The sequence below is a fragment of the Bos taurus genome, chromosome 25, assembly GCF_002263795.3.
Source record: "Bos taurus isolate L1 Dominette 01449 registration number 42190680 breed Hereford chromosome 25, ARS-UCD2.0, whole genome shotgun sequence".
Taxonomy (NCBI): domain Eukaryota; kingdom Metazoa; phylum Chordata; class Mammalia; order Artiodactyla; family Bovidae; genus Bos; species Bos taurus.
Genome location: NC_037352.1, coordinates 22,200,099 through 22,223,940, shown reverse-complemented (window position 1 = coordinate 22,223,940; position 23,842 = coordinate 22,200,099). Strand labels below are relative to the sequence as shown.

The 23,842-nt window shown below is 37.2% G+C and overlaps 1 protein-coding gene across 2 annotated transcripts in view; it reads right to left on the bottom strand.

Moving 5' to 3' along the window:
• RBBP6 (RB binding protein 6, ubiquitin ligase) overlaps nucleotides 1-23,603 on the bottom strand; it is a 35,538-nt gene extending 11,935 nt beyond the window's left edge. For both annotated transcript variants that reach the window (NM_001304554.1, XM_005224806.4), the window contains exons 1-10: nucleotides 22,343-23,603; nucleotides 17,441-17,540; nucleotides 15,086-15,122; nucleotides 10,625-10,669; nucleotides 8,505-8,593; nucleotides 8,281-8,377; nucleotides 7,784-7,923; nucleotides 4,751-4,923; nucleotides 3,115-3,218; nucleotides 2,666-3,003 (exon numbers count right to left, since the gene is read on the bottom strand). In NM_001304554.1, the coding sequence (NP_001291483.1) occupies nucleotides 2,666-3,003; nucleotides 3,115-3,218; nucleotides 4,751-4,923; nucleotides 7,784-7,923; nucleotides 8,281-8,377; nucleotides 8,505-8,593; nucleotides 10,625-10,669; nucleotides 15,086-15,122; nucleotides 17,441-17,540; nucleotides 22,343-22,508 (1,289 nt within the window). In that variant the 5' untranslated portion in view covers nucleotides 22,509-23,603. The remainder of the gene's footprint in view (nucleotides 1-2,665; nucleotides 3,004-3,114; nucleotides 3,219-4,750; nucleotides 4,924-7,783; nucleotides 7,924-8,280; nucleotides 8,378-8,504; nucleotides 8,594-10,624; nucleotides 10,670-15,085; nucleotides 15,123-17,440; nucleotides 17,541-22,342) is intronic.
• Between the last annotated feature and the right edge of the window lie 239 nt (nucleotides 23,604-23,842).

The following is a 23,842-nucleotide window of genomic DNA, read 5'->3' as shown; positions in this document are numbered from 1 at the left end:
AGAGATGGGAATACCAGACCACCTGACCTGCCTCTTGAGAAGCCTATATGCAGGTCAGGAAGCAACAGTTAGAACTGGACATGGAACAACAGACTGGTTCCAAATAGGAAAAGGAGTATGTCAAGGCTGTATATTGTCACCCTACTTATTTAACTTCTATGCAGAGTACATCATGAGAAATGGTGGGCTGGAAGAAGCACAAGCTGGAATCAAGCTTGCCGGGAGAAATATCAATAACCTCAGATATGCAGATGACACCACCCTTATGGCACAAAGTGAAGAGGAACTAAGAATAGCCTCCTCATGAAAGTGAAAGGAGAGTGAAAAACTTGGCTTAAAGCTCAACATTCAGAAAACAAAGATCATGGCATCTGGTCCCATCACTTCATGGGAAATAGATGGGGAAACAGTGGAAACAGTGTCAGACTTTATTTTCTGAGGGCTCCCTTGGACTGCAAGGAGATCCAACCAGTCCATTCTAAAGGGTATCAGTCCTGGGTGTTCATTGGAAGGACTGATGCTAAAGGTGAAACTCCAATACTTTGGCCACCTGATGCGAAGAGTTGACTCATTGGAAAAGACTCTGATGCTGGGAGGGATTGGGGGCAGGAGGAGAAGGGGACAATAGAGGATGAGATGGCTGGATGGCACTTCATGGCAAATAGATGGGGAAACAGTGGAAACAGTGTCAGACTTTATTTTTTTTGGGCTCCAAAATCATTGCAGATGGTGATTCCAGCCATGAAATTAAAAGACGCTTACGCCTTGGAAGAAAAGTTATGACCAACCTAGATAGCATATTGAAAAGCAGAGGTATTACTTTGTCAAGGCTATGGTTTTTCCAGTGGTCATGTGTGGATGTGAGAGCCGGGATTCTGAAGAAAGCTGAGCACCAAAGAATTGATGCTTTTGAACTGTGGTGTTGGAAGAGAGATCTTGAGAGTCCCTTGGACTGCAAGGAGGTCCAACCAGTCCATCCTAAAGGAGATCAGTCCTGCGTGTTCACTGGAGGGACTGCTGCTGAAGCTGAAACTCCAATATTTTGGCCACCTCATGCGAAGAATTGACTTACTGGAAAAGACCCTGATGCTGGGAGGCACTGGGGGCAGGAGGAAAAGGGGACAGTAGAGGATGAGATGGCTGGATGGCATCACCAACTTGATGGACATGAGTTTAGGTGAACTCCGGGAGTTGGTGATGGATAGGGAGGCCTGGTGTGCTGCAATTCATGGGGTCCCAAAAGTCAGACACAACTGAGTGACTGAACTGAACTGAAACACTTGCAGAGTTCAAAAAATAATAGATCTGCAGAAAATGTCTGCAGTACACAAATATTCTTACTTCAGGAATGCATTATCTGTGATGACAGGATTATAAGGTTTCCTTTTGCACGTAACTAAAAAATTATTAATGGGAAAAAAAGTTTTAAATTACATCCTGTTGTTCCTAACACTGTTCTCCATCACACTTGCATTAAAGTGACTTAAATCAAAGGTGATGTAAACTTCTGGGGAAAATGAGCCAGACTGGACTTTGGAAGAGTTCTTCATATGTAAGTAAAATGTATGATGAAGGAATCTTGTAAAAAGTACAATCTATGAAATGATAGAAACTGGTGCAGTTTTAAGACTATTAAAGCTTAAAAAAAAAAAGTTGCAAAACCAAAAAGAGAAAAAAAGGATTTAGAGTTAAATTCTACTTCCAGCTCTAGTAAGTCGAAAAGGTACTCTAAGGTAAGTCAATGAATAAAAGACCACTCCCACTATTAATCAAATGAAAGGCTGAACTAGATCAGTGGGATTTTATTCTTTTTCATCATGATTTGTGACATGATACTCAAGTTTCCTGTGCTGTACAGTAGGATCTTGTTGTTTATCCATCCTATATATACAAGTAGTTTGCAGGGATCTCTTTAGTATACTTGTAAAGGTCCTACTCCTAAAAATTTTGCTTCTGGGAAAATACCCCTGGCATCTTAATTTTTCAAAGCTGGTTCATTTTTTTAAGACTTGGACTTACAGAGCCACTGGACTATATAGTCATAGGTCCCTTTCATTTCAGAAGCAGTAGGATTTAAGTGAGGTTTTGCTACTCTCCTACATAATTATGCTCCAAAACAATTATTTCTGACCTTTCTACCAGTGTTTCATCCCGTCCCCTCTGTTCTTAGTTCTACTCAAATCTACTGTTTTTTAATACCGTCATTATGATCATAAGTGAACGCTCCCTCCTGTGAACTGCAAAGCTGTTATGGGATACTATTCAACATTTAAGAGGGGTTGCTGGCAATCTGTATAGTTTTTGACTTTGGGACATTTAATCATTTACAAATGAATCTGCTTCATCTGTTTATTCCTCCAGTAAGACTAAGTCATTTCTTTTTTTTTCATTTGGCCATGCTGTGTGGCTTATGGGATCTCAGATCTCCAAAAGGGATTGAACCCGGGCTCCAGCAATTCAAGAGCCAAGTCCTAATCACTGGACTGCCAGGGAATTCCAAAAGACTAAGCCGTTTCTTACAAGTCACCCACCTTACTGAATACAGTAGGATGCTACAGACTGCCAGTCAATAAAACAACAATTTAAGCAATATACAAAAAAAAAAAAAAAAAAAAAACCATCTCTGGTCTCAGTTGTTTCCTAACAGTGAGAAATACAGACTTACCGAAAAGGTCCATCTGATTTTTCTGAGTGGACTGATATGGAGACTGTTGCAGTTATATCAGGTACGGGGGCTGGGGCAGAAGATGGATTTCCAGGGACAGGAGGGGCCAAAGAAGACTGATTAGAGGTTAGTGAAGACATAGATGGAGCCGGGTGAGTTGATGAAGATGTCACTGGAATCATCAGAGGATCTTGCTGTCTTGATATTGGAGATCTCATCAGAGGCTGTAGGTTCCGCTGGATGAGTGGTCTTGGAGGTGGTATTGGGGGAGGGGGTGGGGGTAACTGTTTTCTTAGTCTTTTCGTATAACCAGTTTCATTTTTGAAGTTATTAACAGCCTATAGACACCAAACATAAAAATGCAGAAAAAGATGCAGTATTTACTCAAGTACAGTTAAATCAAAAGATTTTTAAAAAATTTTCATAAAAAGAAATATAAATATAGCTACCTGTCGTAAGAACTTATTGGCAATTAAAGCGTCAGGAGAGACGTCATTCTGATGACATGTTGGACATGTATGTTCATCTGATTCCAAGAGTGCTGTCCTTATACCTATGTATAAGATTTTAAATATTAACAAAAGCACAGTTAGGAACCCAGTTTTTGGCCATGAATTGAAAAGATGGTTTATATGTGTTCAGTTACACTACTATTTTCCAAGCACACATTACTCATCACTTCTATTCTTAGATTAAGAAATTTAAAAGTAAATTTTAAATTTAAGAAATTTAAAAGTAAAATTTCTCTCCTGGTTATCACTCCTCAGCTCTAACCTCTACCTTAAACACAGAAGTAATGGATATAAGCTAAACAAACATTTAAATTGAGAGAAAGGACACTCTTTCTCAAATACCATTCTCTTTGGTTAGCTAACATCTAATGTATTATAGGGAGAAAACAGAAATATAGCCTAGAAAAAGACAAAATCATTATGTTGTAAATACAGGGCTTTAAAAAAAGCAATCACTTAGGAATACCCCAGTGGTCCAGTGGTTAGGACTCTACACTGCTGAGGGCCAGGGTTAAATACCTAGTCAGGGAGTTTAGATCTTATAAGCTATGTGGCATAAACAAAATTTAAAAAGGCATCACTAGGAAAGGGCATTAATATAGCAGAAGCATTATTCAGGCAAGGAAATCAGAAACATCTATAGCACAGCAGGTAAGAAGGAATACCAAATTACAGATGTACTGATTATGATTCAGTATAGTAAAAAAAAAATTCCAGTTATATAAAGTGGTTTGTAAATTTAAGACACACTCTGAAACAAGCCTTAAGTAACCTCTTCTTGACTTTTGTCTTCACTGAAGAGGCTTCATAACAAAGATTTGTATTCCAAAACTCTCTTTTCTTGTTTTTCTTTCGGCTGCACCACATGGCATACAGGATCTTAGTGGATCTTACGTTCCCTGACCAGGGACTGAACACCCTCTGACTCCAGCAGAAACACAAGGAGTCTTAACCACTGGACCACAAAGGAAGTCCCCCAAAACAATCTTTAGAAATGAAAAGGACCAAAGCAGGACTGGGCAATGAAATCTTTAGATGACATTATTTTCATCTGGGGAAGAACGGAAAAACTTAAGGTAAGTGGCAGAAGAGAATCAAGTGCTAATATAAGATAAATGACTAGGGAAAAAAAGTCACAAGCAACCCCCTGGCAACTGTTTGGATAATATGTTTACAGACCGTAGTTCTCAATCACCCTTAGGAATTTTAGAGTAAGCTATTTTTCACATTCCTAGAAAAGGACTTATTTTTAAAAAATACTTTGGAAATGTCTAAGGCCCCAAAAGCTTTTAAATTTCTCTATACTGATACCATTTAAAACATATTTGAAACAAAAATCCTACATTTTATAAAACCTCAGTAAAGACACCTTGATGAAGGTAAAGAAAGTGGTCAATTCTAAAGGACAGACTTTTTTAAAAAAAAAAAAGGAGCAACAAAAAGTTATTAAATGTTCAGATGCATGTATCAATAATTCATATTTTATCATTTAAATATATATTGTTCTAAGAGCCTTTCCAAGGAAATACACACACTCTAAAATACATATCTTCAAAGGTTCAACATTTCTTACATTCATCACAGTAACTGTTTCCACAGCAGGGAATGACAACAGCATCAGTCATAATATCTTTGCAGATGAGACACAACAACTCATCTGGGATAGGATCATCTTCTTCTGAAGATGATGATGGTTCCTCTGGCAAAAAAGGTGGTTTTTCTTTCTTCCCAATTGCATATGCCTCTCTGTAAAAGAAGGTCTTAGTGTTTTAACACTGTTATGGGAAAGTATTTCCAAGATATTTATATATTCTACTATACAATAGTGGGAACTTATAATCTAGTATGATGCCAAATTAGTTTATACAAGTGTAGTACTTTCCAAAATAAGAAAGCAGTTATGAATATCCTCCCCTAAACAAAAAGATATAAAACAAAATCCTAAGAGAGTATAACAAAACAGAAAGAAAAAAAAAAGCCATAAAATTGGCTAAAAGGATCTTAGATTCTGTATTTCTAAGAACTGTGAGTCAGAGCGGTACTGTGACACAATCAAGTACCACAAAGTTATATTTAAATGGCAGAGACAGGATTTGAGCTTTAGTGATGACAATGCCCTAATCACTGCTCTCCAGCCTACCATGTTTCCTGGAAAAGTTTTTTTCCCCCTGAGTCTAACAGTCTCCAAACCTGTGAAAATACTAGTGTGAATGTCACAATACGGGAAACTAAAATTGGTACTGACATTACACAATTAAGGTGGATAATTCAAAGGAAATATGTCACTAATCACATCTATAATTAATAAACAGAATTAGACTTCAAAACAGTGGTCTTATACTTAATATTATGAGAGATTAATCTATGTATAGACAGTCGGAGTAGGAAATGGCAATCCACTCCAACATTCCTGTCTAGAAAATTCCATGGACAGAGGAGCCTGGTGGGCTACAGTCCATGGGGTCACAAAGAGTTGGACATGACTGAGCACAAGAAATATTAATGATTTAATTAGAAAAATGTGTAAAAAACTTAAAAGTAACACCTCATTAGACATTTGGGGGGTCCATTTTTTTGTAAAAATTTTGTGGAAATGTTGGATATTAAATACATTAAAAACAAAGAAAAAAATAAGCCATTCTCAGACTTATCACCACCGCTTCCAATACCCCCATCTTCTCTGTAATCAGGCACATTTGTAAAACATAGGAATTCTTAGAGAAATCTTTTCTCTTTCATTCAGGAACAGAGTGTGTTCAACTCAATGCTAAAAATGAAAGAATCTCATCTGGACAGAGCAGGGTACCTTAGGTGTGTTATTTGTGTTGCAGTTGCTCCATAGACATCACCACGATTCCAGAAATAAGTATCAATTTGCTTATGCCCCATTGTTCCCAATTTGTGAAAGAGGAGTCTCCCACTGCCCAAAAGAGAGAAAAGAAAAGAAAAAAAAAAAAGAGGAGAACAGAGGATAGAAAAAGAAACAGAAGAAGAGTCTGAGTTGCGTATCAGTGGTGTTAGTGGAGAGGGTGAAAGTTTCATTTAAAATATTTGGGTTCCCATTTTCCCCAGTATTTGCTGTGTGTCTGTCACAAATGCACTTTTGTACTCCAGGATTCAAACAGCAATGAAGTTAATTATTAGTTATGAGTTTACAGGTGATGTTAATTCTTCCAACACAGATTTCTACTTAAATACTTTTACATTCACATCTTATTGTATTAAGATGAAGCGGTCTGCTCTTAAACTTTGTCTGTAAAAAGCCATCAATTTCAACCTAAAACTGTTTGGATGCATGTATGAAATGTCTGAATTAGAAACAGCATACAACAAACTGCTCTAAGATGAACCACAAAAACACACAATGGTAGACTGATAAAAAATAGATGGGAGTGAAGCTGAGAAAGTGAGCAGGGTTGGGAGTTTAGAAAAACATTAATTCTTATCTGTTAACTAAAACAATGTATTTACCTACTCAAAAACAATCTTTTTTCAGAATCATTCTGTAAGCGTAGCATTTTCGTTGTCCTTACCTGCTCATCACATTTTGATAATATAGCACAAAGCCGACAAAAACTGTTCTTAATAAATATTCTGTCACTGGGAACATGGATATCTATTCTTTAAATTGATGTTTCTCAAGGCATGCCTTGAGCATCCTCTAACCTCATATTCTCCTGGAGGACTTGTTAAAGATGCAGACTGAGAATATAATCCCTCGGGGGTGGGGAGAGGAGTGGGACAGGGCACCTAGACTGTTTTAACACACTTCTGCAAGAGATTCTTTTGTACAATAAAGTTACAGAGTCACAGTCTCAGGGAACACTTAATACTGTGTTTTATGTTGTGTGAGTTTGCAACAGTTGAGGGTAATCAAAAGATAACTAAATGTATTAATAAAAGCAGATAAAATGGAAAGTGACCCAACTGAATTATGCCACTAGGTTTCCTGTCTATTCATTTCATTAAAAATTGGCTCCTAAAATAAAACCTGAAAACATGTGAAAAATAAGCATTAAGGTATGGCTTACAGAGCTACAAACAGTTTATAACAGAAAAACAGTTCTGAACTGTTATATAACAGATCTCAACTAACAGTTTATAAAATAAACCATACTTTAGAATCTTAAGATTCACATAGTATATCCAAACTAGTCAAGATACTTGAGTATTTCCTATAATCTTCACACTTAAATCTGCCTTGATATCTTGCAGAACTTTTATTCTTAAGCCTCTTGTTTCTTAAAAAGCCTAAGACACTTAACTTGTTCATTTAAAAGATGCAAATAGCATACAAGATTATGTAGGAGTATGTATGTGAATGAGGAAGAAAGCAGGGAATGACAGAAAAAAGAAAAATTAGAAGACCACAAGGAAAGTGGCACTCACTGGTAACAAAAACCCCAAATACATTTTTAATTTGCTTTAAATGGAGCAGACTGCAGCCTCTCATTCTTAACACAGAAATGCGACATATAGACTAAGACTTGGTATACAATGTTTGTAAGGAATCCAAGTAGCCAAGTTACAAGCCCAAGATTAAATAAAACACTATCACCGGGATTGACTGTTATCTCCACAGATCATACCCAATTTGAATACTTACGCATCTATAGTTGGTATGGCATATTTTCCAGTGTTGGTAAGCATTGCACCTTTCATGTTAGGATCTTTCACTTCCATCATAAAACTTCTGGGAATTCCAGTGCTCTTTTTAATCCTAGGACCAGATTCAAAGTTCTTATCCTACAGGTAGGGGAAAGGAGAGAGGAGGAAGAGAAAAAGCAGTTACCATTATTTAATAATATTAGCTAACACACAGTATTTACTATCTGCTTGTATTATTTGTAGAGCTTTACATGTATGATCTCATTTAATCCTCACAACAGCCACGTGAGGTAAGTACTATCACTATCTTCATTTCACAGAGAAGAAACAACAGGCTTGGAGACATTCACGTAACTTGCTCACTCAGTGGCAGTGTCAAGATTTGACACCGGTAGTTTGGCTCCAGAAGCTGTGCTCATTTGCCACTATAACGTAGAAGCCAATATTTACCAAGAGAAGTAATATGGCTAAGGAAAAATTTTAGTTTGAACTTACCCCATTTGTTGGGCAATTCTTAATATAATGGCCAGGTTTACCACAACGGAAACAAGTATAAGATGGAGGTGGTGGACCTAAAGGTTTCTTCATGTAACTGAAAGGGGAAAAAAAAAGATTACATGAACACAAAGACTTTTTAAAAAAAAAAAAAGCTCTTGACATGGGGGGCTGTTAAGTACCACCCCAAAGTACGTACTAGAATAAAGTACTTATAAACTTACTTGATCGGGTCGTATTCATGGCCAGATTGCGACATCATTGCTTTAATTTTATCTTCTTCAGAAGCATTGGCTTCAGCCAGATTGGCAGTCTGTTTAACAGGTAATTATTTGACACACACATTAGAAACACATTTAAGACCACACAGCCAAAGACAACACCACTCATCCTGTAAAGAGCAATATCTAATCTTGCATAAAAACAGTTATTAACAAGTATAACCTAGAAGAGGCATGGGGAGTGCCTTAGGTCATTACATGATGTTTGGGTGTCTATGGGTTGAAGAAAGTCCTTCTGGGGGCACTCAAACCTTAGACCCTGTTTGTACCTTACATTAAGATTTACATACTACTCTTCTAAGTTAAAAACTGAGATTAAGTTAGAGAAACACTTGACATTTTTAAATATTAAAAATAATTCAAGTGTCATAGCATTAAGCATCAAGTGTCAAGCACACGACTTAGAGGTAGGGTTGGGGACAGGACACTGAACATATTATGCAGCAGATACTAGAAATCAGAAGGCTCTTTAAGTAGTGGTGCCAAATTTAAAATTAAGTGCAAAGCACATGCATTGAGCATTCAAATTATAAATCCAACTCTCCAAAGATTTATGAACTTCATCTCTGAGGTATTACATACAGTAGTCTAGATAATAAGCAGGGTCTAAGGGAGTGAGTCCTAATAACTTGAATCTTCAAGCATCTAGCACTCATTATCAGCCATTCATTAGGTTTTAGCTTTACATTCATCCACAAAACAAGCAACCAGTTTTAACACTTTATTGTAATTTTATATACAAAGAATGCTTAACATTAACAGAGCTTAGAACAACAGCAACATTTACAAAAAACTGGATTACAGATGTTGAACAACTAATTTGTTTGAACCCAAACATTAACTTACAAATAGTTAAAAAAAAAAAAGTCCCCCAAACCTCCAAAACTCCCCAACTGCTTCCCACAAAGAAACAATGGAGGAATAGACCAGAACTCAAATATGGTCCTTACAGTACAGAAGACTTTAAACAGTGAACTATAAGTTGCTAAAGATGTTAACTCTATGCTAAACCACTTTGCATTAAAAAATTATTGAGGTTGGTTTTAGAATTATCAACTTTATACTTTTCCCACAACAGGAGTTTAAAAAGCTGTATTTGTTACTAGGACATTTTGGGGATACATTCTAGGGGATAAGGACAAAACCTACAACAAAGCCAAGGACAAGATAGGGACAGCACTAATGGAAAACTTGTCTACTAATTCACTTTGGTTGCTAAATATAATTTTATATTTCTGATAGCAGGGGAAAAAAGGATTTTTGGAAAACTTCCTTCTTGGCCCTCAAAACACTACCTGTTCTCTATCATTTGCCTTTTTTCCCCTAAAGGCATAATTTGCAAACTAAGTCTATTGTTTTAAAAATTAATCCATCACTAGTGCTTTCCCAAACAAAAGGTACACACTGTTGAGCAGAAAACTGCAAGCAATCTTATCGCAAAACATGGCATATACAATGATTTCAGGAGGTAACAATTTGCCCCTCTGCCAAACATACACATTGGTATATTCCTGCGAACAACTTTATACATTTACACAATTCATGTAGTCTGTGTTCAAACAAATTAGGTTGTTTAAAACTTTTTCTAATGCAGACAGACTACAAGTCTATAGCATAGAGAAACAACTGTATCACATTTAAAACGTTAACTTTCAAGGGATCAATTCAAATATTCAAGAAATAACCACGCAATTGTCCATGTAAAGGAAAGCTTCTATTTTGGCTGCATAAAGTCCACATAAATTACAGCCAAAATCAGGGAATTCCTCCAGAAATCTGTTAGTTTCCAATGTATAAATAAACAAAATGTATGAGAAAAAAGGCAAGTAAGTGTAGCTTCATTTGTTTCTTCTGTCTTGAAGATGAAACTCCAACATTATGGTGAAGCAAAATACTCCCCCTATCTTCTCAAAACAGCAGCTACTCTTTACAGGATAGTAATAATATGTACAAATGTTTCTGCAAAGTATTTCCTCCCCCAACCCCTCTTAAAACAACTGCTCCACATTAAAAAAAATTACGATGTTAGAAAAAGATTTATATTTTCAAGAATATATATATACCTTTGTAAGCTGGGCCAGAGAAATAGACGCAGAAGAGTCATCAATCTGTTCATAAAAAATTAAACACACATTCAAGTTCCACACTGAAAACATCTGAAAGTGATCATTTACTCCCTACTGCCACTTAATGTTCAAATATCGGGTATTTTTATTAGAAGTTTTCCAAAGAATGTTATCTTGTTTTAAGCTGAAATGTAGCTCACCCAACTTATCCTTTTCCACACATCTCACATACAATAAATAAAGGTTAATGGTTGAAGGGGATGCTATTACAATGAGAAAACAGTAAAGAAAAGGATAGGAAAGCTGCTCAGTGTGGTGATTAAATACTAAGAGTCCCAGGTTTATCAGTGATTTCTAAAACTAATGATGCTCAAGACAATGTACACTAGAAGAGAGAATAAGAAATCTTTCTAACTTTCCTATAATGCCAGTATACAACCCTGTAAAAACAAGCAGCTCTTTAAAGGCTCAGATAATTGCTTTAATAAAACAGCTCCCAAATAATTGCTACTTTCCCCTCTTTTGAGTACGTACTGCTCGGTCTGAATAAGTTTATTCTCCCATGCAAAGCATCAGTAGCTAATCTCGCCAAAGAAACCACAGCTTTATCAGGGCAAAAATTTTAAGCCAAATAAAGGGAAACAAAAGACATCCCGAGGCAGGGCAAACAGAGCAGTTATAGGATGGACTTCAATATGCGGGGGAAATAGTTACTTTAATCAAAGGGAGCAAGTATTAAACATGGATATGAGGGCTTTAAAACACGTATGTTCAAATGTATTTAAAAGTGCTTCATTATTTGTTTCCCTGAACTATATTAATATCAGTTTTTAAAAAGTGTTTATGCATGGGTGTGTAAATGTATACACACACACAATCTTTAGCGTGTAACTCTAAAGACATGATTTCCCTACAAGTGTACCAAAATGAAAACATTATCAGCTTCCTATATAGTAAGTGGGTTGCTTATTCAACATGTTACAAATTTCTCATGCATTACTGGTCAGAACTCTTCTTTAAAATGGAGAGAATGTAAAGAGATGTCTGGATCAAAGGAAAAAAAAAGTGAGTCTTCATCATGCATTTTTCAAGGATTCCAAAGAACTGAGAGTATTTGAAAAAGAAAAAAAAAAAAAAGCAGCATGACTTGGAGCCCCAAATAGAAATGTAACCAGTTTCAATATGTAGTTCTTAGCTTAATGCCACCACAGCAGGAATGCAATAAATGGAAATAAAACTAATGTTGGCTAAATTTAAAATACATCTTATACATGTCTTAAGAGTTTTAAAAGCTAGTTTGATGGATATTACTGTTGGGATGTTTATCTAAACAAAAGGTTCTCAGCTCCACATTGAGGGACTGTAGAGTCCATAAATGCACTAACCCCATATACATTCCTAGCCATATAATCTATCAGTGGGTTGAAGTGTTCTTTCCTTAAAGAATGAATATCTCAAGAGGTAAATTTAGGAAAGAAAAATTGAAAGAACACAGCCTATTTTTACCCAGAAAAATTCTGACCTATTCAATCTATTTTGAAGAGCATAACATTTTATATCAACCAGGAATTACCTGAATTTTAAGAAATAAGGACTGAACAAACTGCTGTCAACCATCATCTATACTATGTTTCTAATCAAAGAAACAAATAGCCTTTTAAAATAGCCTTTTACTATACAGAATATGCATGCTGATCACTTCCTTAGAAAGAAAGCAGCAGTTATATTACACTTTTTTACTGCTGAAACCAAAAAAACCTAACTTTTTTGTTGTTCTTCTTCTCCTCAAATACAGCTGTCTTTTTGTTATTATGCCAGGCTTTCCTATTCTTCCTTTGGGCCAACTTGTTATTAGGAGCATATATTTAGTTATGAGTGCTTTTAGATATTCAACAGCATCTAAATCACTTTTTTCCCATCAAATAATCTGTGGATTCTTTACCAACTGAACTATAAGGGAAGCCCCTATATATAGCACATTAATACCCTATAAAAATACAAGGAGGTATAATTTACCACAAATTTAGGAAGGCATCCAATTGTTTTCTACATATAGCAAGATATTAAGAAATAAGTGAAAATGCTGACAAGAAATGATTTAAAAATGAGTACGAATTTATATGTATTAAACATCAATTAAAAAAACCCTACTTTAAAAAAGTAGTCTCTAGAAACACTGATTAATATGCACACTGTGGACATGATTAAAATCAACCTACCTCTCTCACATCTAATTTGTGGTCTTGCTTCTGGGAGCAAGAATCTGAAATCTTTTATGTCAACTATACTTGCCTGATATTAAAGGATCTTACAAAATGTAATTCTGATGTTAGCAGAAGGCCCACAGCTTTGGAACACGGAAGGGTAACTACAAACAGCAAAGCTGTGCAATATAGAAACAGCCATCCTTGATTAGAGCTGGCTTAAGTTACCAAAAATGTACATACATTTACTTTTACTAATCAGAATTAAAAAATCTGGCTTTAGTGATTTTGTCTTAATTGTGAATGTGCATAGGACACCTAAGTCTCCTAAGATGGGCACTAATGATGCTTTATGAATATATTTTCTCGTATTTTAAATGTCAGCAAATGTACCCCAAGCAAATAATGGGGATATTATGTTATCTAATTTCTCCACTTCAAATAATTCTACCTAAAAATTAAAGCCACTTTTAGTTATTTTTTTTTAAAAAAAGAAGAAAGAAAAGAGAAACCTAAATAAGCATAAAATAAACTGCTTCTTATAAGTGTAATACAGACATGCCAGGGAACACACAAGGCTAAAAGAATGTTAACTTTATTTATGAACATGTGATCTGTGCTTATACACATGCTAATAAACAAAAAGGAAATAATTGTTTTCAAGAAATAAAACTTCATCTGAATTAGTTTAAATACTGTATAAAATGTACTTTATACAAAATGTGTTACATTAACTACTACAGTCACCAGTATAGTCAATCTAATTTGTGCTAGCATTTGGATACATAAAAATCAGTTTTAAACCAATCACCAGCAAAACAGAAACTTGTGGACAGTTTTTACAGCATTATGCTTTAAAAAAAAAAAAAAACCCCAAACCCCCAAAAAACCGTATACCCCAAAGAGGGAAAAAAACTCCCAAAACACTAAGTTTTGATTTTTGAATCACTATATTTAGTTCCATGAGAACTAAAGGCCATATACTTTAGAAAACAAGTCCAAAGTTCAGATATTCTATGTTATCGTGTTTAAGATTCAATGATCCAAGGTTAGTGAAAATACCTGATACACAATTAAAAGATCACTAGTATTTTAAAAGGATAAAGTTGAAAGAGCAAGCAATACCCTTAAATTCTAAGTGAGGATTTCAGACATCTTGTATTGTGTACAAATCAAGCCTGAGCACTCAAACGTTTAGAGAACCATCAAGTTTTACAGAACTCAATTACTACAGATCTCTGTTCTGAACCGGGTGTTTCACCCTATAACTCAGGAATGCTGCTACCTTTTACTTAAAAGCTCAAAGTCAAAATGGTGTCATACTTAAGGTTACTAAGATGTTAACCTGGTTAAGAGGAGTTACCTTTGATAAGCTACAGCTTTCAGTTAGCTTACAATTAATGCAGCATTTTAATACCTTATGAGAAAGAGGGAATTATTTTAATTCGGACAACTGAGCAGACTAGAAGTAAAAGATCTCTATTAAAACTTGAGTACTCAATTGTATAAAATCATCAAAATCATCGACGAAACATTGTATACTTGTAGGGGGCCCAATTCCAGGTTTCACTTTACAGTACAGATGTAAACAAAGAATAGGAGCTCAAAACTGCCAAATAAAGCAAAACTAAATAATAAAAGCTGCGTCAATGGTCTCTGGAAAGCTCTATGACGTGTCTGAACTTGGAGAAAGCATCAAACTTTAAATATAAGCTTTGGATGTTGCTAATGCATTTTTCAAAGCCATCAATCAGGCAGAAAAAAAGAAAAAAAAAAAAACCCAAAAACCAAAAAAAAACTAAGTGATACAACGTGAAAATGGCAAAATATACATTCCAAACATTTTTTTTATTGCAGGAAACAAAAAGCACACAACAGCCTGTACATACATACAAAATACTAACTATAGACAGACAGATGCAGAACATGTTACCATGTTCATCAGTGTAAAACCTATACGATCTAAAAAGGATCATACATTAACTGTACAACACAGTGTCATACAGGGAGAATGCTACCATATTTAATATGAAACAGTGGTTTTTGGGCACAAATTACCCATTTCTACAAAATAAAGTGTGTAAATTATGCCACATATATCCATATTCAACTGAGCTGTCATCAAAATACATTTTATTTACAATAGGTACTATGATCAACTGGATATTACGTTCTAAAAATGATTTACTTCACTGCTACATTATAAAGGAAAAAGCAACGTGTAGAAAAAGTGTGAGATTGTGTTTTTACATACTGCTTTTGAAGTTCCCATCACTGGTTCAGTTCGACTTCTAAAAAGACAAAAAGAAAAACAGCATTAACTCTCTGAGTAGCTATTAATCAATTTTTGTGCTAAAAACATCTCTCCAATCATAAATTTTTTAGGAACACAACTTTTCCTTGGCACAAAGATTTAAAAACAACCAATTTCAGAAGTAATAAATATACTACCTTATTTAATTTTTACTACCTTTGAACAGTTTAAGATGCATTTTTGGTTTAAAAAAAAATCCATACTTGGTAATTATAGAATAGATGTGTATCTTTCTACCTAAAATAAATGTTTTCTGAAAGGCAGTATGAGGATTTTGTTATTCAAGAAACTTTGTGGCTATTTCTTAATAGGCTGAACAAGTATATTAATCCTCACTTTTTAATAGGTACAGATGAGAATTTTCATACCCTGAATTACCTTACAGCAAGACTGCTGCTGTAAATATTTTATAATTTGGAGCCCTGAGAAACTGTTATGCTCCAAAAACTAAATTTCAAATCCAGAAAAGACAGGTTGGCAGTTTCATCTTTTTAAAAGTCTCAACACAGTGACCAAGATAAAATAGGAACGCTATCTTCCAGAAAAATCAACAGTTTGACAGTGTATTTTCGTTAAAAGAATAAGTTTAATAAGTTGGTTATGGAGAATTGAACTGATTTTTAAAAATATATACACAAGTAAGCTCAAGAAGAAATTCCTTTAAAAGTCCACACAGGAAAGGGTATGAGGGTCAAGTTGCTAAAATATAGCCTGTAAAGGCTTAGTTTTAGTTTTAAGTTTATGCTATCCTGACAGAAAAATGTTAGATAGGATATGAAAGGAATTTCTGGTTTGTACATGACTGGGACATCCTGAGATAAAAATGAAAGTTTCATTTACTAGTATTTGCTCAACAAACTCAAAAACACTTCATGAGGTAAGTATATTATAAAAGAAACCAAATACATAGTGAATTACACATGCAATTCTGTAAGAGGCAACTATTTTCCCATGTACTTTAAACAATTCTCTCCCTAAAGTTTCTGAATATCAAAACAATCTCCTGAAACTGAATGTTTGCTATTTTTACAAAGCACTTAGTAAATTAAGGTATAACTTCACACTAAATTCTAGGAAATAATTCTTCCCTTATAATGTCTCAAAATTATATAAAGTTAAAGGTACATAGCTCACTTGGTATTTACAGAAGGAAAAAAAAAGTCTTCAGCTTTTAAAGTTACTATACAAAAGATTTAAGAACCTCCAAATGTTAAAATATGGAATAGAACTTTAAACTAAATGAGAACAGTCTTAGAAAGAAAACTTGCCCACATGAAGCAAAGCTCCAGGAAATGACTTTATTTTACCTCAATTCCAAGAACACATTCCATTTCCTAGGACTGGCAAATTCCAGAATGTTTCATTGACCAAAAGCAGAATTTGCCAGAATTTCAAGTAAGTCTATCTTACCTCTGAGTATTTTTTAAATAGCCCAAGTTGCTATCCTCTTCACAGATCATACTGAGTTGGTCAAAAAGTTCGTTTTGGTTTTTTCATTCCATTGTTTGGAAAAACCTGAAGAAACTTTTTGGCCAACCCAGTAACTGTTATCAGCATTAAAATGGCAAGAAAGCAGAGAAAGTTAGATATAAAGTTATAATCCTGCCCTTTTAGTGAACTCCTTAAGCTCTAGACCATTCCTAAGTATTACCACTATAATTCCTACTCCAATAAAGGGCATTTGCCATGTGCCAGGCACTACTGAATTCCTCCAATTCCTTGGAGTTACATATATTTTATTTTGAGGAATCTGAGGTACAGACTTTAGGTAATTTACCCAAATACAATTTCACACAACTGGTGTGAAGCAATAAATGGGAGTCAAATCTAAGCCTGATTCCAGTGTCTGTGCTCATGAATCCTATAAACATCGCTTTCCAACAAAGTCCCTTATTAATGAGAAGCAAATACTAGCATTACTGAATACTCCTGACGCTGACAAAATATTTAGGACAGATTTCAAGACACTTACATTCTTGTAGTGAAAAAATGGTAGGGGGGAAAAGTGCCCAGGTAATAAAAACCAACGAAGGGGAAAGATTTACTTATTTGAAGATCATTTGCTTTTTGTTAGTATTACCTATATAGATCAAAAAGCCTACTCACTCTTACTTCTGACTACAGTTTAACTGGGGAAAGAAACCAGGAAAACAAACATTCTCGTAATTTTAAGGATTAAGACGACATACTCATTAGCACAAAGTAATGAGTTCAGTTCTAAAGTATACCTTTTCCTTCTCACAAAGTAAAAAGTATTTTGAGAACTTGCAAATGTGGAATTTAATAAATACTTACATAACATATGTCTTGCTTGTAGATTTAACACCTCCAATAGGAATTCTTCTAACAATTACAGATGAATTTTTAGGAATTAGAGCATTATCATCAGTATATTCTGTAAATAAAAGGATAAAGAGTTGAATTTCTATTTAGAGATTTGGGTAAGTTATAGTCCTCAAGAATTAGAAAACTTCAACCAGACATAGATGTTATGGGAAATCATCTTAAATATAAAAGAGCATTAATAACCACATGTTCCTTGCATCGAGATTATTGTCAGAACAAATATCCAAAGCCATAAGGAGTTAACACCAAATATGTCAACAGGTTCTTGCCTCTGGCACCTCTACCAGAGATGGAAGTGGAACCCCAAGTCTCAGGAAGACTAAGTCATTCTCTATTTAGCCAGTAATGCTGAACATCTGAACTATATGAGGAAAAAGTTGTCATTTAGAATGAAAATATTTTCTCTCTCCTGGTGGCTCAGACGGTAAAGCGTCTGCCTATAATGCGGGAGACCTGGGTTCAATCCCTGGGTTGGGAAGATGATCTGGAGAAGGAAATGGCAACCCACTCCAGTGTTCTTGCCTGGAAAACCCCATAGACAGAGGAGCCTGGTAGACTACAGTCCATGGGGTCGCAAAGAGTCAGACACAACTGAGCGACTTCACTTTCTCTTTTCCTGGGCTGTACAAGAGTATTACTGGGGAAGACAGACTAAAAAGTATGACACATTTTGAATACTTTGTAGTCAAAGAAAAAAGGGCTTTGTAATAAAGAATTCTAAGTGGGATGCAACTCTGGATAGAATGTTGATTCAAGGAAAGCCCCTCTGGGGAACTGACATCTGAGACTTAGAGAAGACTGAGAAGACAAGATATGCAAAAACACTGGCAAAGAATGTTTCAGACAGAGAAGCATGTGGAAAAAAATGACACAGAAAGGCCAGAAGAGCTGATGAAAAGGACAGAAAGACCAGAAACACAGGTGCAGGTTACATATATTTATATTTTGTTTCTAAGTACAACAGGAAATCATTGAAGGATTTTAAATAAAAATGATGACAATCTGATTCATATTAAAAACAAAAACTCTGGTATCTAAGTGAAGAATGAATCTGTATAGGAACAAGAACAGAAACAGGGTGACTGAGGAGGAGATTGCTGCGTAGTTCAGTTAAGAGAGAATAATGATCTGCTCTGGAAGTGACAGAGAAATCAAGAGAATGTTTTAAGGCTTTCCGACAGATGTGGGTGGGGTCAGAGATGGAGGAGAAAGAGAAATCAGTCATGAATTCCTGGGTTCCTGGCTTAGGCAACTGGATGAACACAGATGCTACTTTCTGAGCAGACAAGACAGGAAGAATTATCCTACTCTTGGGACTATTACTTGGACTAGTTCTCTAAGAACGAAATTCAAACAAAAAATGAATCAGTGAATTCAACGATGGTTTTAAAAAAAATTTGCTATGAAAGGAATTTGCAAAATTACCAAAAATAATCCACTACAGGGGGATATATGTAAAAATGTAACCATCTCCCTTAATCAAACAATCAAGTATTAGGGTTCACTCTTTAAATTACTGAGTTTACCTGACTCACTTAAGTTACTCAGCACCAAGTGCTCTAATTATTAAGCTTATCAACCTCTGTTCTAATTATTTTAAGTTTATCAAATATGTAGTAAGCATTTTAAGCTTTTATAGATGTACTGGGCTCTATCCTTTCTAATCACATTATCATAAACTGGATTTCCCAAGTGGCACAGTGGTAACAGACACAAGTTCGATACCTGGATTGGGGAGATCCCCTGGAGGACGAAATGGCAACCTACCCGGTATTCTTGCCTAGAAAATTCCACAGACAGAGGAGTGGAGGGCTACAGTCTATAGGGTCATAAAGAGTTGGACACGACTGAGTGCACATACACATAAATTGTTCAGGAAAGGGTTCTTTTTGGTATATATATTTCAAGTAGTAAGCTTTATCTTCATAAGTATCCAATTAGAGTGATACAATTTTCTAATGTAAGACTACCATCATTATCTTTTGCATAGTTCAGGATAGTTCCAAGTTTCAAGCAAGCTCTAAGAAAGAAACACCCAGAAGCATGGGAGATGAGGAATCTTTAAAAAAAAAAAACAACTCTAAAACTTTATGTCAAATACCAGACAATTAAGTTGCTGACTATGTAACAACTGTCAAAAGAGTTCACTGTAGGAACAAATAGCAACTGTGTTCAGGAGCTTTCCAAGACGACTTTATTCACCTCATCAACACAGTGCTGTCAAGCTTAAAGTCTGGCTCTGATGCCACATGCTCTCTAATTGACCTTTTAAAGTATCTGAATTACAGTGATGATTTCCTACCTTTAGAATACCTCAATAAGTAACCTGTTAGCTTCAAAAGATCCTATTTGACACTGCCATTTTTGATCCAAAAACATGAAGAATATGGATGAAATGAAAAACAAGACAAATTTAAGAAATGAAGAAATAGTCTTTTGAAAATCCTTTTTCCTCAGCTTCCAAATCTTTTTTACCCTAAGTTCAGAATAAAGGCTGTTTTGTTGTGTGTGTGTGTTTTTTTTTTTGGGGGGGGGGGATAATTGCAAATAAGCAGAAAACTTAGAAAAACAAGTTTATATAGGAAAAACACAAAAAGATTGTAGTCTAGAAACAAAGAAGCAGAATTCTTAAATCTGAAACATGAAATTCTGATTCAAGCATTTCAGTCTAAGATTTAAGAGTCCTAAACATGGACAGACTTCCAAAACTGTCCAGAATCTTTTATAGAAACATGAGAGAAACATTAATTCAAACAAACTAAAGTGATCCAGTTCGCCATTCTTTCCTAGGCAATCTCCTAACTATGAAGCTATAAATATTTATTCTGTCCTCTTTAATTCACTGGATGGTGCTAAAAGCAAGTGGCATTCCTACTCAGCTGCCTTGTGACACTGATACTACTTGCCATAAAATTAAGTGCTTAAATATCTTTTTCTCTCCTAATTTGAGGACAGCATAAGATGCAAACTTTCTCTTCTCTTAACCAATCCAATAGCAAAGCTTACTACAGCAAAGTTTTCTCCAATAATGACAGTTCACAAATAAACAAAAAACACGGGGCTGGGCAAAGCACTTTCCTGCTTTCAGCATTTGTAAAAATAAGGTATTAAATAATTTCCTAGCTTAGAAAAAACATAACACATCACAAACTCTTAAATTCATGGACAAAAATTCAATCAACAATAATTTATTCCAGTCTAACAAAGCTGTAATCAGTTATTAGATGGAAAAGATTGATGGAGTTTAATCTTAAATGAGTTAATTGTGTTATACTTAAGCAAAATATGAAATCTGTGTATGATTAAAACTGTCTTAATATTCTCTAATTTCACTTAATAGTTTATTTTCTCTCCTTCATTAAGCATCATTAACATATCCAGATGTCCTAAAATTATTATAAATCCATCTGTTCTGTTAAGTGTGACTGTAATGCTTAAGGAAGGCTTTTGTGGCCTTAAAAAATATTTCCTTAAAGGTATTTTCTTGAATAATGTTTTTAAAAGCTGTTTCTCAACTAATCATGATCACCAGCAATTTTCCTCACAATCACAATTTCCAAAGCCTCACATGAAGCGTCTCTTAGGTCTGATACACTGAAAAACTGGAAAGGGGGGAAGTGGAGAATATTCCTGAACATGTTGTCAAGTTAGTATACAAGTTCTTTCTTACTATTTTTGAGTGCTGTTCCTTAATACAATTATATTTATGTCTGGATGTAAACGTAAAAAACAGCTCTTGTACTTGACAAGTGGGGGAACTCCCCCAATTTCAACTAAAAGAACCCATGTTCCACTAAGCCAAATTTAGTGATCAATAAACTACCCTAACTAGAACTTCACTTTACTTCTCATCTTATCAAAAAAAACTCAAAAGACACAAAACGACACATCAGCGTTGCAGTCCTGAGAAAAAGAAACCGAAGTTCAAAGCCAGAATCTGAAAATAGAAACTCTTAAGAGGCCATTCTCATTCTCGTATCTATGTTAAATTCTCAGTATCATAGAAAAAGCTTTAATAAAAGAGAAAAATTTAAAGATTCCAATTAGTGGCTTATGTATATTCATATGGTAGTGCAGCAGACTATTTTTCAGTATCCTAGTATCAATATAATCATATAAAATCAAGCAACCACTATTTTAAAAAATATGTACTTTTGATCTTTATGAAACTGCTAAAATTTAAGAGCAATGTGATGAACGCAGAGTTCAACTACTTAATTCTAAACTTAACACACCAGACAAAAGTGGTCACACCAGAACATACCAAGTTCCAAAAGCAATTCCAACTTTAAAAACCGGCTGGATTAAAAACATCAAAGGGAGGATCTTTCTCCAAATACAGGCAACTCCAAAATTAAAACTAAATAAATCGGGGAAGGGAGAAGAGGAGGACTTAAAATTCGCCATCAAACCCCCTACGGTGATTAAGTTAGAAAGTTAGAGAAGGTTCTCCAGCGCTGCTTTACAAAGAAGCCTTCCTCTTGCTCTCCTCTCCTCCTTCAGATGGAAAACAGATTAGGAAATGCCCCCGGGTAAGCACTCAGACAACCTGGATGACATCCCCACCCCTTACCATCAAAACCATCATTAAAAAAAATCATTTGGGAGGAATCATCAGACAGTTGGGGATCGGCCGGTTGCAGATGACCCAAGTATACAGAAAACAAATCAAAGTCAGTTAAACTCGGGGGGCTGACTGCTGCAACCCCTGGCTATCAATGAAAGTCGTCCCCAAAGTGTTAGAACGAACAGTCCCACAAGAGACATAATGGCGGTTAGCCTCCTGCCAGGCACCTCGCCACCAGCATCTCTCTTCCACCAGCCAGGATCCGGAGCCCGGGCGGCTCTTACCTTCTTTCGTCTGTGCGTTGGTGATCTGCAGGTCGCAGTCGGCAGCTTTCAGCTTCTCTCTCCCCATAATCTGCTTCTTTAAGTCGCAGAGGGAGATGTGGAGCCCATCAAAGGTGACGGTATCATAGTTGAGTTTAGAAGAAAATTTATAATGCACACAGGACATGGTGCCAAAGGATTCCTAAGGTTCAGCGAGGAGACGTGGACACGCTCAATATATGTATATTTATAAACTTAGGAGCAAAATATGTACACACACAAAACACTCAGAGACACCGAAGGACCCTAAAAAGCCTCAGATTAAATACCCCCCCAACCACAAGCAGGGGTTCGTAAAAACAATAATTCAGAACCCGCCCCTCCCCCCGGATATTCAGAATCGCTTCATGTGGGAGGAGGCGGACGAGGACGGGGCAAGGGGGCAAGCGAGAATCCGCCAACCGGCACAATGTCACCCGGCTGGGTCCCTCTCGCTCATGCTAAGGGCCGGCAGGAGACAGGGGCAGCGGTGCAGTCAGTAGCGGTCAGTCCACACGTTAAGAGTCCAAGTGACCCCGTGGGGTCAGGGGTCCATAGCGCGGCCGCACCTCCCGGATGGTCTCTTTCTCCGTGGATGGGGGTGACCCAGGCCCCGGGAGAAGGCAGAGGGGAGAGGGCCTAGGCCCGGAGTCCACGAGCGGCCTCTCGCCTCCTCCTGGCTTCCGGACGACCGGCGTCGGCTGCCCCAGGCCCAGGCCCCCGCCACGCAACAGACCCCTTTCGCCTGCTCCCCGCAGGGCCACGGGCGGCCCCGCGGCCTAGGCCGAAACGCGCGGTCGGCGGAGGAGAGGCCTTCCCGCAGGCCGCCCCCGGCTCCGCCTCCCCCCCGCCGCCGCCGCCGCCGCCGCCAACGCCAACGCCAACGCCGCTCAGACACAAAGCCGGTACTAGGCCTCGGCTAGGCCTCGCAGCACTTCCTCACCACCCCGGGCCCCAGCCAGCGGCCGGGGGGCTTCGGCCGACCCTCGCGACGCCGCCGAAGGCTCCCTGACGCTTCCTCTCGCCGAGTGCTCCGAGCTTCTCTCGCCTTTCGCTTCCGTCGCCTCTCGGCCCAGTACCGCGAGATTAAGCCCGGAAACCGCCGAGCAACGGCGAGGGCTCCGCCGGCTCCCTGTTTTGTTTCGCCCCTCTGCCGCTCTCGGGCCCTCACCAGGCGCCGGCGACACCTCTGAGCCAGGCACTATGGCGGACGCGGCCTGGCTTCGGGCGAGCGCCCCACTCCGGGGTCTCTTAAGCAGGGATTGCACGGGCGGCGCGCGAGGGGCGGGGCTGGCGTGCGCCGATAGGCGGGCCGAGGGGCGAGGCTTGGGCGTCACAAAGCGCACCGGCCCGCCCACGTGACCCCGCGCTTTGTGACTCCCGAGCGCGGAACCTGAACCAGCCGGGTGAACGGAAGAAACCATCTGCCTCAAAAGGCGGGGTGACAGACAGCAAAGAGGACCGGCTCATAGCGCGGTTCCG